This window comes from Heptranchias perlo, chromosome 1 (genome assembly GCF_035084215.1).
Source record: "Heptranchias perlo isolate sHepPer1 chromosome 1, sHepPer1.hap1, whole genome shotgun sequence".
NCBI classification, from domain to species: Eukaryota; Metazoa; Chordata; class Chondrichthyes; order Hexanchiformes; family Hexanchidae; genus Heptranchias; species Heptranchias perlo.
This window is the reverse complement of record NC_090325.1, coordinates 3415027-3427179: the sequence shown is the minus strand read 5'-3', so window position 1 is coordinate 3427179 and position 12153 is coordinate 3415027. Positions and strand designations below refer to the sequence as shown.

Sequence of the window (12153 nt, the reverse complement as noted above, 5' to 3'; positions counted from 1 at the left end):
GCCCACTGTCCCAGAGTGTGAAAGGACGGTGCCTGGCCCACTGTCCCAGAGTGTGAAAGGACGGTGCCTGGCCCACTGTCCCAGAGTGTGAAAGGACGGTGCCTGGCCCACTGTCCCAGAGTGTGAAAGGACGGTGCCTGGCCCACTGTCCCAGAGTGTGAAAGGACGGTGCCTGGCCCACTATCCCAGAGTGTGAAAGGACGGTGCCTGGCCCACTGTCCCAGAGTGTGAAAGGACGGTGCCTGGCCCACTGTCCCAGAGTGTGAAAGGACGGTGCCTGGCCCACTGTCCCAGAGTGTGAAAGGACGGTGCCTGGCCCACTGTCCCAGAGTGTGAAAGGACGGTGCCTGGCCCACTGTCCCGGAGTGTGAAAGGACGGTGCCTGGCCCACTGTCCCAGAGTGTGAAAGGACGGTGCCTGGCCCACTGTCCCAGAGTGTGAAAGGACGGTGCCTGGCCCACTGTCCCAGAGTGTGAAAGGACGGTGCCTGGCCCACTGTCCCGGAGTGTGAAAGGACGGTGCCTGGCCCACTGTCCCGGAGTGTGAAAGGACGGTGCCTGGCCCACTGTCCCGGAGTGTGAAAGGACGGTGCCTGGCCCACTGTCCCGGAGTGTGAAAGGACGGTGCCTGGCCCACTGTCCCAGAGTGTGAAAGGACGGTGCCTGGCCCACTGTCCCAGAGTGTGAAAGGACGGTGCCTGGCCCACTGTCCCAGAGTGTGAAAGGACGGTGCCTGGCCCACTGTCCCAGAGTGTGAAAGGACGGTGCCTGGCCCACTGTCCCAGAGTGTGAAAGGACGGCGCCTGGCCCACTGTCCCAGAGCGTGAAAGGACGGCGCCTGGCCCACTGTCCCAGAGCGTGAAAGGACGGCGCCTGGCCCACTGTCCCAGAGCGTGAAAGGACGGCGCCTGGCCCACTGTCCCAGAGCGTGAAAGGACGGCGCCTGGCCCACTGTCCCAGAGCGTGAAAGGACGGCGCCTGGCCCACTGTCCCAGAGCGTGAAAGGACGGCGCCTGGCCCACTGTCCCAGAGCGTGAAAGGACGGCGCCTGGCCCACTGTCCCAGAGCGTGAAAGGACGGCGCCTGGCCCACTGTCCCAGAGCGTGAAAGGACGGCGCCTGGCCCACTGTCCCAGAGCGTGAAAGGACGGCGCCTGGCCCACTGTCCCAGAGCGTGAAAGGACGGCGCCTGGCCCACTGTCCCAGAGCGTGAAAGGACGGCGCCTGGCCCACTGTCCCAGAGCGTGAAAGGACGGCGCCTGGCCCACTGTCCCAGAGTGTGAAAGGACGGCGCCTGGCCCACTGTCCCAGAGTGTGAAAGGACGGCGCCTGGCCCACTGTCCCAGAGTGTGAAAGGACGGCGCCTGGCCCACTGTCCCAGAGTGTGAAAGGACGGCGCCTGGCCCACTGTCCCAGAGTGTGAAAGGACGGCGCCTGGCCCACTGTCCCAGAGTGTGAAAGGACGGCGCCTGGCCCACTGTCCCAGAGTGTGAAAGGACGGTGCCTGGCCCACTGTCCCGGAGTGTGAAAGGACGGCGCCTGGCCCACTGTCCCGGAGTGTGAAAGGACGGCGCCTGGCCCACTGTCCCGGAGTGTGAAAGGACGGCGCCTGACCCACTGTCCCGGAGTGTGAAAGGACGGCGCCTGGCGCACCGTCCCAGAGTGTGAAAGGACGGCGCCTGGCCCACCGTCCCAGAGTGTGAAAGGACGGCGCCTGGCCCACCGTCCCAGAGTGTGAAAGGACGGCGCCTGGCCCACCGTCCCAGAGTGTGAAAGGACGGCGCCTGGCCCACTGTCCCAGAGTGTGACCCGACGGCGCCTGACCCACTGCCCCAGAGTGTGACCCACTGTCCCAGAGTGTGAAAGGACGGCGCCTGGCCCACTGTCCCAGAGTGTGACCCGACGGCGCCTGACCCACTGCCCCAGAGTGTGACCCACTGTCCCAGAGTGTGAAAGGACGGCGCCTGGCCCACTGTCCCAGAGTGTGAAAGGACGGCGCCTGGCCCACTGTCCCAGAGTGTGAAAGGACGGCGCCTGGCCCACTGTCCCAGAGTGTGAAAGGACGGCGCCTGGCCCACTGTCCCAGAGTGTGAAAGGACGGCGCCTGGCCCACTGTCCCAGAGTGTGAAAGGACGGCGCCTGGCCCACTGTCCCAGAGTGTGAAAGGACGGCGCCTGGCCCACTGTCCCAGAGTGTGAAAGGACGGCGCCTGGCCCACTGTCCCAGAGTGTGACCCGACGGCGCCTGACCCACTGTCCCAGAGTGTGACCCGACGGCGTCTGACCCACTGCCCCAGAGTGTGACCCACTGTCCCAGAGTGTGAAAGGACAGCGTCTGACCCACTGTCCCAGAGTGTGAAAGGACAGCGTCTGACCCACTGTCCCAGAGTGTGAAAGGACAGCGTCTGACCCACTGTCCCAGAGTGTGAAAGGACAGCGTCTGACCCACTGTCCCACCCAGTCCCAGATTCTAATTAAACAACTCCAATCGGACAAGGATTTGATTCTGGAGATTTTTCCTCACTCTGGGAGTGTTTGCCGCACGGGATGAATTCTGGGGAGTCGAGTAAAGCCACAAACACCGCAGTTATTTGAGAATCGGTGAATCCCCTTGACGGGGATGCTGTCGGTTCAGAAGTATGAACTTGGGCCATCGCGGGCCCGCCTGCGGTGAGTCGATCGCGGGCCCGTCTGCGGTGCGTGTGTCGATCGCGGGCCCGTCTGCGGTGCGTGTGTCGATCGCGGGCCCGTCTGCGGTGCGTGTGTCGATCGCGGGCCCGTCTGCGGTGCGTGTGTCGATCGCGGGCCCGTCTGCGGTGCGTGTGTCGATCGCGGGCCCGTCTGCGGTGCGTGTGTCGATCGCGGGCCCGTCTGCGGTGCGTGTGTCGATCGCGGGCCCGTCTGCGGTGCGTGTGTCGATCGCGGGCCCGTCTGCGGTGCGTGTGTCGATCGCGGGCCCGTCTGCGGTGCGTGTGTCGATCGCGGGCCCGTCTGCGGTGCGTGTGTCGATCGCGGGCCCGTCTGCGGTGCGTGTGTCGATCGCGGGCCCGTCTGCGGTGCGTGTGTCGATCGCGGGCCCGTCTGCGGTGCGTGTGTCGATCGCGGGCCCGTCTGCGGTGCGTGTGTCGATCGCGGGCCCGTCTGCGGTGCGTGTGTCGATCGCGGGCCCGTCTGCGGTGCGTGTGTCGATCGCGGGCCCGTCTGCGGTGCGTGTGTCGATCGCGGGCCCGTCTGCGGTGCGTGTGTCGATCGCGGGCCCGTCTGCGGTGCGTGCGTCGATCGCGGGCCCGTCTGCGGTGCGTGCGTCGATCGCGGGCCCGTCTGCGGTGCGTGCGTCGATCGCGGGCCCGTCTGCGGTGCGTGCGTCGATCGCGGGCCCGTCTGCGGTGCGTGCGTCGATCGCGGGCCCGTCTGCGGTGCGTGCGTCGATCGCGGGCCCGTCTGCGGTGCTTGCGTCGATCGCGGGCCCGTCTGCGGTGCGTGCGTCGATCGCGGGCCCGTCTGCGGTGCGTGCGTCGATCGCGGGCCCGTCTGCGGTGCGTGCGTCGATCGCGGGCCCGTCTGCGGTGCGTACGTCGATCGCGGGCCCGTCTGCGGTGCGTGCGTCGATCGCGGGCCCGTCTGCGGTGTGTCGATCGCGGGCCCGTCTGCGGTGTGTCGATCGCGGGCCCGTCTGCGGTGTGTCGATCGCGGGCCCGTCTGCGGTGCTTGCGTCGATCGCGGGCCCGTCTGCGGTGCGTCGATCGCGGGCCCGTCTGCGGTGCGTCGATCGCGGGCCCGTCTGCGGTGCGTCGATCGCGGGCCCGTCTGCGGTGCGTCGATCGCGGGCCCGTCTGCGGTGCGTCGATCGCGGGCCCGTCTGCGGTGCGTCGATCGCGGGCCCGTCTGCGGTGAGTCGATCGCGGGCCCGTCTGCGGTGCGTGCGTCGATCGCGGGCCCGTCTGCGGTGCGTGGATCGCGGGCCCGTCTGCGGTGCGTGGATCGCGGGCCCGTCTGCGGTGCGTGGATCGCGGGCCCGTCTGCGGTGCGTGGATCGCGGGCCCGTCTGCGGTGCGTGGATCGCGGGCCCGTCTGCGGTGCGTCGATCGCGGGCCCGTCTGCGGTGCGTCGATCGCGGGCCCGTCTGCGGTGCGTCGATCGCGGGCCCGTCTGCGGTGCGTCGATCGCGGGCCCGTCTGCGGTGCGTGGATCGCGGGCCCGTCTGCGGTGCGTCCATCGCGGGCCCGTCTGCGGTGCGTCCATCGCGGGCCCGTCTGCGGTGCGTCCATCGCGGGCCCGTCTGCGGTGCGTCCATCGCGGGCCCGTCTGCGGTGCGTCGATCGCGGGCCCGTCTGCGGTGCGTCGATCGCGGGCCCGTCTGCGGTGCGTGCGTCGATCGCGGGCCCGTCTGCGGTGCGTGCGTCGATCGCGGGCCCGTCTGCGGTGCGTGCGTCGATCGCGGGCCCGTCTGCGGTGCGTGCGTCCATCGTGGGCCTCACTGACACAAATCTGCCCCTCTTCTGCTCTGTTGTAATATTTTTGTTTTTTTTGCAGAATCCTGGTTTGGGACCGAAACAAAGCGTCGTTATATCGGAGTTATGATGCTGACCCTCACCCCCCAGTAAGTCCGACGGGCGAGGGGGGTGGGCGTGTAGTACGTGTGACGGGCGAGGGGGTGGGCGTGTCGTATGTGTGAAGGGCGAGGGGGTGGGCGTGTAGTACGTGTGACGGGCGAGGGGGTGGGCGTGTCGTATGTGTGATGGGCGAGGGGGTGGGCGTGTAGTACGTGTGACGGGCGAGGGGGTGGGCGTGTAGTATGTGTGACGGGCGAGGGGGTGGGCGTGTCGTATGTGTGATGGGCGAGGGGGTGGGCGTGTCGTACGTGTGACGGGCGAGGGGGTGGGCGTGTAGTATGTGTGACGGGCGAGGGGGTGGGCGTGTCGTATGTGTGATGGGCGAGGGGGTGGGCGTGTAGTATGTGTGACGGGCGAGGGGGTGGGCGTGTCGTACGTGTGACGGGCGAGGGGGTGGGCGTGTCGTACGTGTGACGGGCGAGGGGGTGGGCGTGTCGTACGTGTGACGGGCGAGGGGCTGGGCGTGTCGTACGTGTGAAGGGCGAGGGGGTGGGCGTGTCGTAAGTGTGACGGGCGAGGGGGGTGGGCGTGTAGTATGTGTGACGGGCGAGGAGTTGGGCGTGTCGTACGTGTGACGGGCGAGGGGGTGAGCGTGTGGTACGTGTGACGGGCGAGGGGGTGGGCGTGTGGTACGTGTGACGGGCGAGGGGGTGGGCGTGTCGTATATGTGACGGGCGAGGGGGTGGGCGTGTAGTATGTGTGACGGGCGAGGGGCTGGGCGTGTCGTACGTGTGACGGGCGAGGGGGTGGGCGTGTAGTATATGTGACGGGCGAGGGGGTGGGCGTGTAGTACGTGTGACGGGCGAGGGGGAGGGCGTGTCGTACGTGTGACGGGCGAGGGGGTGGGCGTGTAGTACGTGTGACGGGCGAGGGGGCGGGCGTGTCGTACGTGTGACGGGCGAGGGGGTGGGCGTGTAGTATATGTGACGGGCGAGGGGGTGGGCGTGTAGTACGTGTGACGGGCGAGGGGGAGGGCGTGTCGTACGTGTGACGGGCGAGGGGGTGGGCGTGTAGTACGTGTGACGGGCGAGGGGGCGGGCGTGTAGTATATGTGACGGGCGAGGGGGTGGGCGTGTAGTACGTGTGACGGGCGAGGGGGAGGGCGTGTCGTACGTGTGACGGGCGATGGGGTGGGCGTGTAGTATGTGTTACGGGCGAGGGGGAGGGCGTGAAGTATGTGTGACGGGCGAGGGGGTGGGCGTGTAGTATGTGTGACGGGCGAGGGGGGTGGGCGTGTGGTATGTGTGACGGGCGAGGGAGTGGGCGTGTCGTATGTGTGACGGGCGAGGGGGTGGGCATGTAGTATGTGTGACGGGCGAGGGGTGGGCGTGTCGTACGTGCGACGGGCGAGGGGGGTGGGCGTGTAGTACGTGTGACGGGCGAGGGGGTGGGCGTGTCATATATGTGACGGGCGAGGGGGTGGGCGTGTAGTATGTGTGACGGGCGAGGGGGTGGGCGTGTCGTATGTGTGACGGGCGAGGGGGTGGGCGTGTAGTACGTGTGACGGGCGAGGGGGTGGGCGTGTCGTACGTGCGACGGGCGAGGGGCTGGGCGTGTCGTACGTGCGACGGGCGAGGGGCTGGGCGTGTCGTACGTGCGACGGGCGAGGGGGTGGGCGTGTCGTATGTGTGACGGGCGAGGGGGTGGGCGTGTCGTATGTGTGACGGGCGAGGGGGTGGGCGTGTCGTACGTGCGACGGGCGAGGGGGTGGGCGTGTCGTACGTGCGACGGGCGAGGGGGTGGGCGTGTAGTACGTGTGACGGGCGAGGGGGTGGGCGTGTAGTACGTGCGACGGGCGAGGGATTGAGGGGTCTCAGAAGCTCTGAACTGTTTGTTCTGATCTTCATTCCTTCTTTACAGAATCCTGAGTGAGCTGAAACTTCGTGATCCCAGATTCCTGAATGTTTCCTCTGGAGTTCTGATCCACAAGGTGATCACAGGATCTCCAGCGTATCTGTGAGTACCTGGGTGGGGGGGGTTCTGGAATGGGAGACGGGGTCCGGTGCCTCACCGGTCTGAGGGTGTCTCGTGTTGGGGACATGTTCCACATTCAGTGCCTTGTGTCACAGGTGCTGTTTACGGGACTGGGTGCTGTAGGGGTTAATACTCAGTCCTTGAATCTCTGGGACCAGCACCAGACCCTGGCACGAGTCCCCTCTTTACAAAATCAGTCGGACCGAGTGTTGGACAACAACAGGACTGTTGTAATATTTAACCAAAGAAGCCGGCTTTTTACCTGGACAGTGGAGGGGGGGTGCTTTTTTTTATTCGTTCATGGGATGTGGGCATCGCTGGCGAGGCCGGCATTTATTGCCCATCCCTAATTGCCCTTGAGAAGGTGGTGGTGAGCCGCCTTCTTGAACCGCTGCAGTCCGTGTGGTGAAGGTTCTCCCACAGTGCTGTTAGGAAGGGAGTTCCAGGATTTTGACCCGGCGACAATGAAGGAACGGCGATATATTTCCAAGTCGGGAAGGTGTGTGACTTGGTGGGGAACGTGCAGGTGGTGTTGTTCCCATGTGCCTGCTGCCCTTGTCCTTCTAGGTGGTAGAGGTCGCGGGTTTGGGAGGTGCTGTCGAAGAAGCCTTGGCGAGTTGCTGCAGTGCATCCTGTGGATGGTGCACACTGCAGCCACGGTACACCGGTGGTGAAGGGAGTGAATGTTTAGGGTGGTGGATGGGGTGCCAATCAAGCGGGCTGCTTTGTCCTGGATGGTGTTGAGCTTCTTGAGTGTTGAGGGGGGGGGGGCGTGTTTGAGGGGTCAGTGTTGGGGGGGGTGTTTGAGGGGTCAGTGTTGGGGGGAGGGGGTGTTTGAGGGGTCAGTGTTGGGGGGAGGGGGTGATTGAGGGGTCAGTGTTGGGGGGAGGGGGTGATTGAGGGGTCAGTGTTGGGGGGAGGGGGTGATTGAGGGGTCAGTGTTGGGGGGAGGGGGTGATTGAGGGGTCAGTGTTGGGGGGAGGGGGTGATTGAGGGGTCAGTGTTGGGGGGAGGGGGTGATTGAGGGGTCAGTGTTGGGGGGAGGGGGTGATTGAGGGGTCAGTGTTGGGGGCGGGGTTTGAGGGGTCAGTGTTGGGGGGAGGGGGGGTTTGAGGGGTCAGTGTTGGGGGGCGGTGGGTGTTTGAGGGGTCAGTGTTGGGGGGAGGGGGTGTTTGAGGGGTCAGTGTTGGGGGGAGGGGGTGTTTGAGGGGTCAGTGTTGGGGGGAGGGGGTGTTTGAGGGGTCAGTGTTGGGGGGAGGGGGTGTTTGAGGGGTCAGTGTTGGGGGGAGGGGGTGATTGAGGGGTCAGTTTTGGGGGGAGGGGGTGTTTGAGGGGTCAGTGTTGGGGGGAGGGGGTGTTTGAGGGGTCAGTGTTGGGGGGAGGGGGTGATTGAGGGGTCAGTGTTGGGGGGAGGGGGTGTTTGAGGGGTCAGTGTTGGGGGGAGGGGGTGTTTGAGGGGTCAGTGTTGGGGGGAGGGGGTGTTTGAGGGGTCAGTGTTGGGGGGAGGGGGTGTTTGAGGGGTCAGTGTTGGGGGGAGGGGGTGTTTGAGGGGTCAGTGTTGGGGGGAGGGGGGTGTTTGAGGGGTCAGTGTTGGGGGGAGGGGGTGTTTGAGGGGTCAGTGTTGGGGGGGAGGGGGTGATTGAGGGGTCAGTGTTGGGGGGAGGGGGTGTTTGAGGGGTCAGTGTTGGGGGGAGGGGGTGTTTGAGGGGTCAGTGTTGGGGGAGGGGGTGTTTGAGGGGTCAGTGTTGGGGGCGGGGTTGAGGAGTTGATTTACTGGGAGTTTTACTCTGCTTGAGTTTCTCTCTCACTCCAGGTACCTGTGTTTCGGGCGGGTGCTGAGCTCTCTCTCCGTCACTCCCTCCGACCCGTTCCTTCTGATCGTTGCCTCTCTCTTTCTCGGCACAGAGCTGGTGTGAGACCGGGGGACATCGTCCTGGAGATAAACGGCCAAGCGGTGAAGACAGCTGAGGATATTTACCGGGCCGTTCTCCGAGAGAACTCTCTGACCGTGGTGGTACACAGAGGCATCGAGGAACTGATGATCAACATTGTCCCTGAAACCCCTGAGTAATGGCAGGGGGCAACGGGACACCGGGGACCACAGGGAATCGGGCAGATCTCACCCCACAACCCAACGAGTCCATTAGTTTGTACTTTCTGTTCTGAAGGGCAGGGATCATGAGCTGGAGCCCAGCTTATCTGTTTGAATATAATTTTAATTTGCGATTAAGCTTGTTGGAGAGAGGGAGGGGGGACGGACGGGGAGGGAGAGGGAGGGGGAGGGGGAGTGGGGAGTGTTCCCTGATCACGGCCTGAGTCTCGTTATTTTAATGCACCAGACTGGATGGTATAATTATGTGACAGCCCAATCTTCAAGGTGAACAGATACAAAAATTACTGATTAAAGTCGGGCCTTGGTATGTAACCCCGCTGGGACGGGCACAGTGTGTCGGGGGGGCAGGGGAGAGGGTCAGCGCCCAGTGTCGTGCTCGTATTTAATAATAAAATTAAATCTGCAGTGACCGTCTCCTGTGAACAGTGAGCGTTTGTTTAATGGGCCAGTCCCATGGGTTTACAGTGAGATTCACCAGGACCCCAGCTGCCCCTCACACTTCCTGTTCCTGTGTAACGGGCCCGAGGGGCTGAATGGCCTCCTCCTGTTCCTGTGTAACGGGCCCGAGGGGCTGAATGGCCTCCTCCTGTTCCTGTGTAACGGGCCCGAGGGGCTGAATGGCCTCCTCCTGTTCCTGTGTAACGGGCCCGAGGGGCTGAATGGCCTCCTCCTGTTCCTGTGTAACGGGCCCGAGGGGCTGAATGGCCTCCTCCTGTTCCTGTGGGTGAGAACTACCATCCGATTGAACATTAGCACAAACCTATCTCCAGGTAGAATGTTCCTCAGCAGCAGTAAAATAAAATGCTGACCACTAAACATACTAATTATTCACAATTGTGAACTTATTCTTAATCCTAGAAAGGTTACAGCACGGAAGGAGGCCATTCAGCCCATCGAGTCCGTGCTGGCTCTGTGCATGAGCAATCCAGCTAGTCCCACTCCCCCGCCCTATCCCTGTAGACCTGCACATTGTTTCCTTTCAAGTACTTATCCAGTTCCCTTTTGAAGGCCATGATTGAATCTGCCTCCACCACCCCCTCGGGCAGTGCATTCCAGATCACAACCACTCGCTGTGTAAAAATGTTTTTCCTCATGTCACCTTTGGTTCTTTTGCCAATCAGCTTAAATCTATGTCCTCTGGTTCTTGACCCTTCCGCCAATGGGAACAGTTTCTCTCTATCTACTCTATCCAGACCCTTCATGATTTTGAATACCTCGATCAAATCTCCTCACAACCGTCTCTGTTCCAAGGAGAACAACCCCAGCTTCTCCAGTCTATCCACGTAACTAAAGTCCCTCATCCCTGGAATCATTCTAGTAAATCTCTTCTGCACCCTCTCTAAGGCCTTCACACCTTTCCTAAAGTGCGGTGCCCAGAACTGGACACAATACTCCAGTTGTGGTCGAACCAGTGTTTTATAAAGGTTCATTGTGACTTCCATACTTTTGTACTCTATGCCTCTATTTATAAAGCCCAGGATCCCGTATGCTTTTTTAACCACTTTCTCAACCTGCCCTGCCACCTTCAATGATTTGTGCACATATACCCACAGATCTCTCTGTTCCTGTACCCCTTTTAGAGTTGTGCCCTCTAGTTTATATTGCCTCTCCTCGTTCTTCCTACCAAAATGTATCACTTCGCAATTTTCTATGTTGAATTTCATCTGCCATGTGTCCGCCCATTCCACCAGCCTGTCTATATCCTCTTGAAGTCTATCACTATCCTCCTCGCTGTTTACTACCTTGCCAAGTTTTGTGTCAACTGCAAATTTTGAAATTGTGCACCCAAGTCCTCCCATCTCTGTGGGGTTTGATCATGAAACTTGCTGTTATTTTGTTGGGTGCCAGTAAAAGGGAGCAGTTGATTTGACTGCAGTTCAGTCCGGCCCCAGCAGGTGGTGGTGTTGGCCAGGTTAAGACAGCAGGCTGGCTCCATACAATGAATGCGGGAGCCATGTGTGATCTGTGTGTTCAGGCCCAGTTCCAACACAGGGAGCTAGCAAGAAAGGGAGCTCGAAGCAGGACGTTGGACTTTAACGTGTACAAACACACGTGTGTGCATGTGTTTGTGTGTGTGTGTGTGTTTGTGTGCGCATCCTTAGAATGATAGTGTCGAAGCAGGCCATTCTGCCCATCGTGCCTGTGCCGGCTCTTTGAAAGAGCTGTCCAATTAGTCCCACTCCCCCTGCTCTTTCCCTGTAACTCTGCAAATTTTTCCACTTAAAATATTTATCTAATTCCCTTTTGAAAGTTATTATTGAATCTGCTTCCACCGCCCTTTCAGGCAGCGCATTCCAGATCATCACAACTCGCTGCCTAAAGAAATTTCTCCTCATCTCACCCCTTATTCTTTTGCCAATCAACTTAAATCTGTGTCCTCTGGTTACCGACCCTTCTGCCACTGGAAACAGTTTCTCCTTATTTACTGTGTCAAAACCCTTCATGATTTTGAACACCTCGATCAAATCTCCCCTTAACCTTCTCTGTTCTAAGGAGAACAACCCCAGATTCTCCAGTCTCTCCACATAACTGAAGTCCCTCATCCCTGGTACCATTCTAGTAAATCTCCTCTGCACCCTCTCTAAGGCCTTGACATCCTTCCTAAAGTGTGGTGCCCAGAATTGAACACAATACTCCAGCTGAGGCCTAACCAGTGTTTTATAAAGGTTTGAAATAACTGCCTTGCTTTTGTACTCTATGCCTCCAATAATAAAGCCCAGGATCCCGTATGCATTTTTTAACAGCCTTATCGACTTGTCCTGCCACCTTCAATGATTTGAGTACACACACCCCCAGGTCTCTCTGTTCCTGCACCCCCTTTAAAATTGTACCATTTAGTTTATGTTGCCTCTCCTCATTCTTCCCACCAAAATATATCACTTCACATTTCTCTGTGTTAAATTTCATCTGCCATGTGTAGTCTGCCCATTTCACCAGTCTGTCTCTGTCCTCCTGAAGTCTGTTAGTATCCTCCACATTGTTTACTACATTTGAGTTTTGTGTCATCTGCAAACTTTGAAATTTTTCCCTCTCCCCAAGTCCAGGTCATTAATATATATCAAAAAGAGCAGAGTTCCTAATACTGACCCCTGGGGAACACCACTGTAAACTTCCCTCCAGTCTGTAAAACAACCGTTCACCACTACTCTCAGCTTTCTGCCCCTTAGTCAATTTTATATCCACGCTGCCACTGTCCCTTTAATCCATGGACTTCAGTTTTGCTAACAAGTCTATTATGTGGTAGTTTACCAAACACCTTTTGAAAGTCCATATTCACAACATCAACTGCACTACCCTCATCAACCCTCTCCGTTACCTCATCAAAGAACTCAATCAAATTCGTCAAACACAATTTGCTTTTAACAAATCCATGCTGACTTTCATTTATGAGCCCATACTTTTCCAAGTGCCAATTAATTTTGTCCCTGATTATTGTCTCTAAAAGTTTCCCCCCCA

The 12153-nt window shown here is 60.2% G+C and overlaps 1 protein-coding gene across 1 annotated transcript in view; it reads left to right on the top strand.

Moving 5' to 3' along the window:
* LOC137311854 (serine protease HTRA2, mitochondrial-like) overlaps positions 1–9107 on the top strand; it is a 29842-nt gene extending 20735 nt beyond the window's left edge. Inside the window, exons 6-8 of the mRNA XM_067978772.1 lie at positions 4531–4597; positions 6471–6566; positions 8490–9107. Coding sequence (XP_067834873.1) covers positions 4531–4597; positions 6471–6566; positions 8490–8655 — 329 coding nt within the window. The 3' untranslated portion in view covers positions 8656–9107. The remainder of the gene's footprint in view (positions 1–4530; positions 4598–6470; positions 6567–8489) is intronic.
* The last annotated feature ends 3046 nt before the right edge of the window (positions 9108–12153 follow it).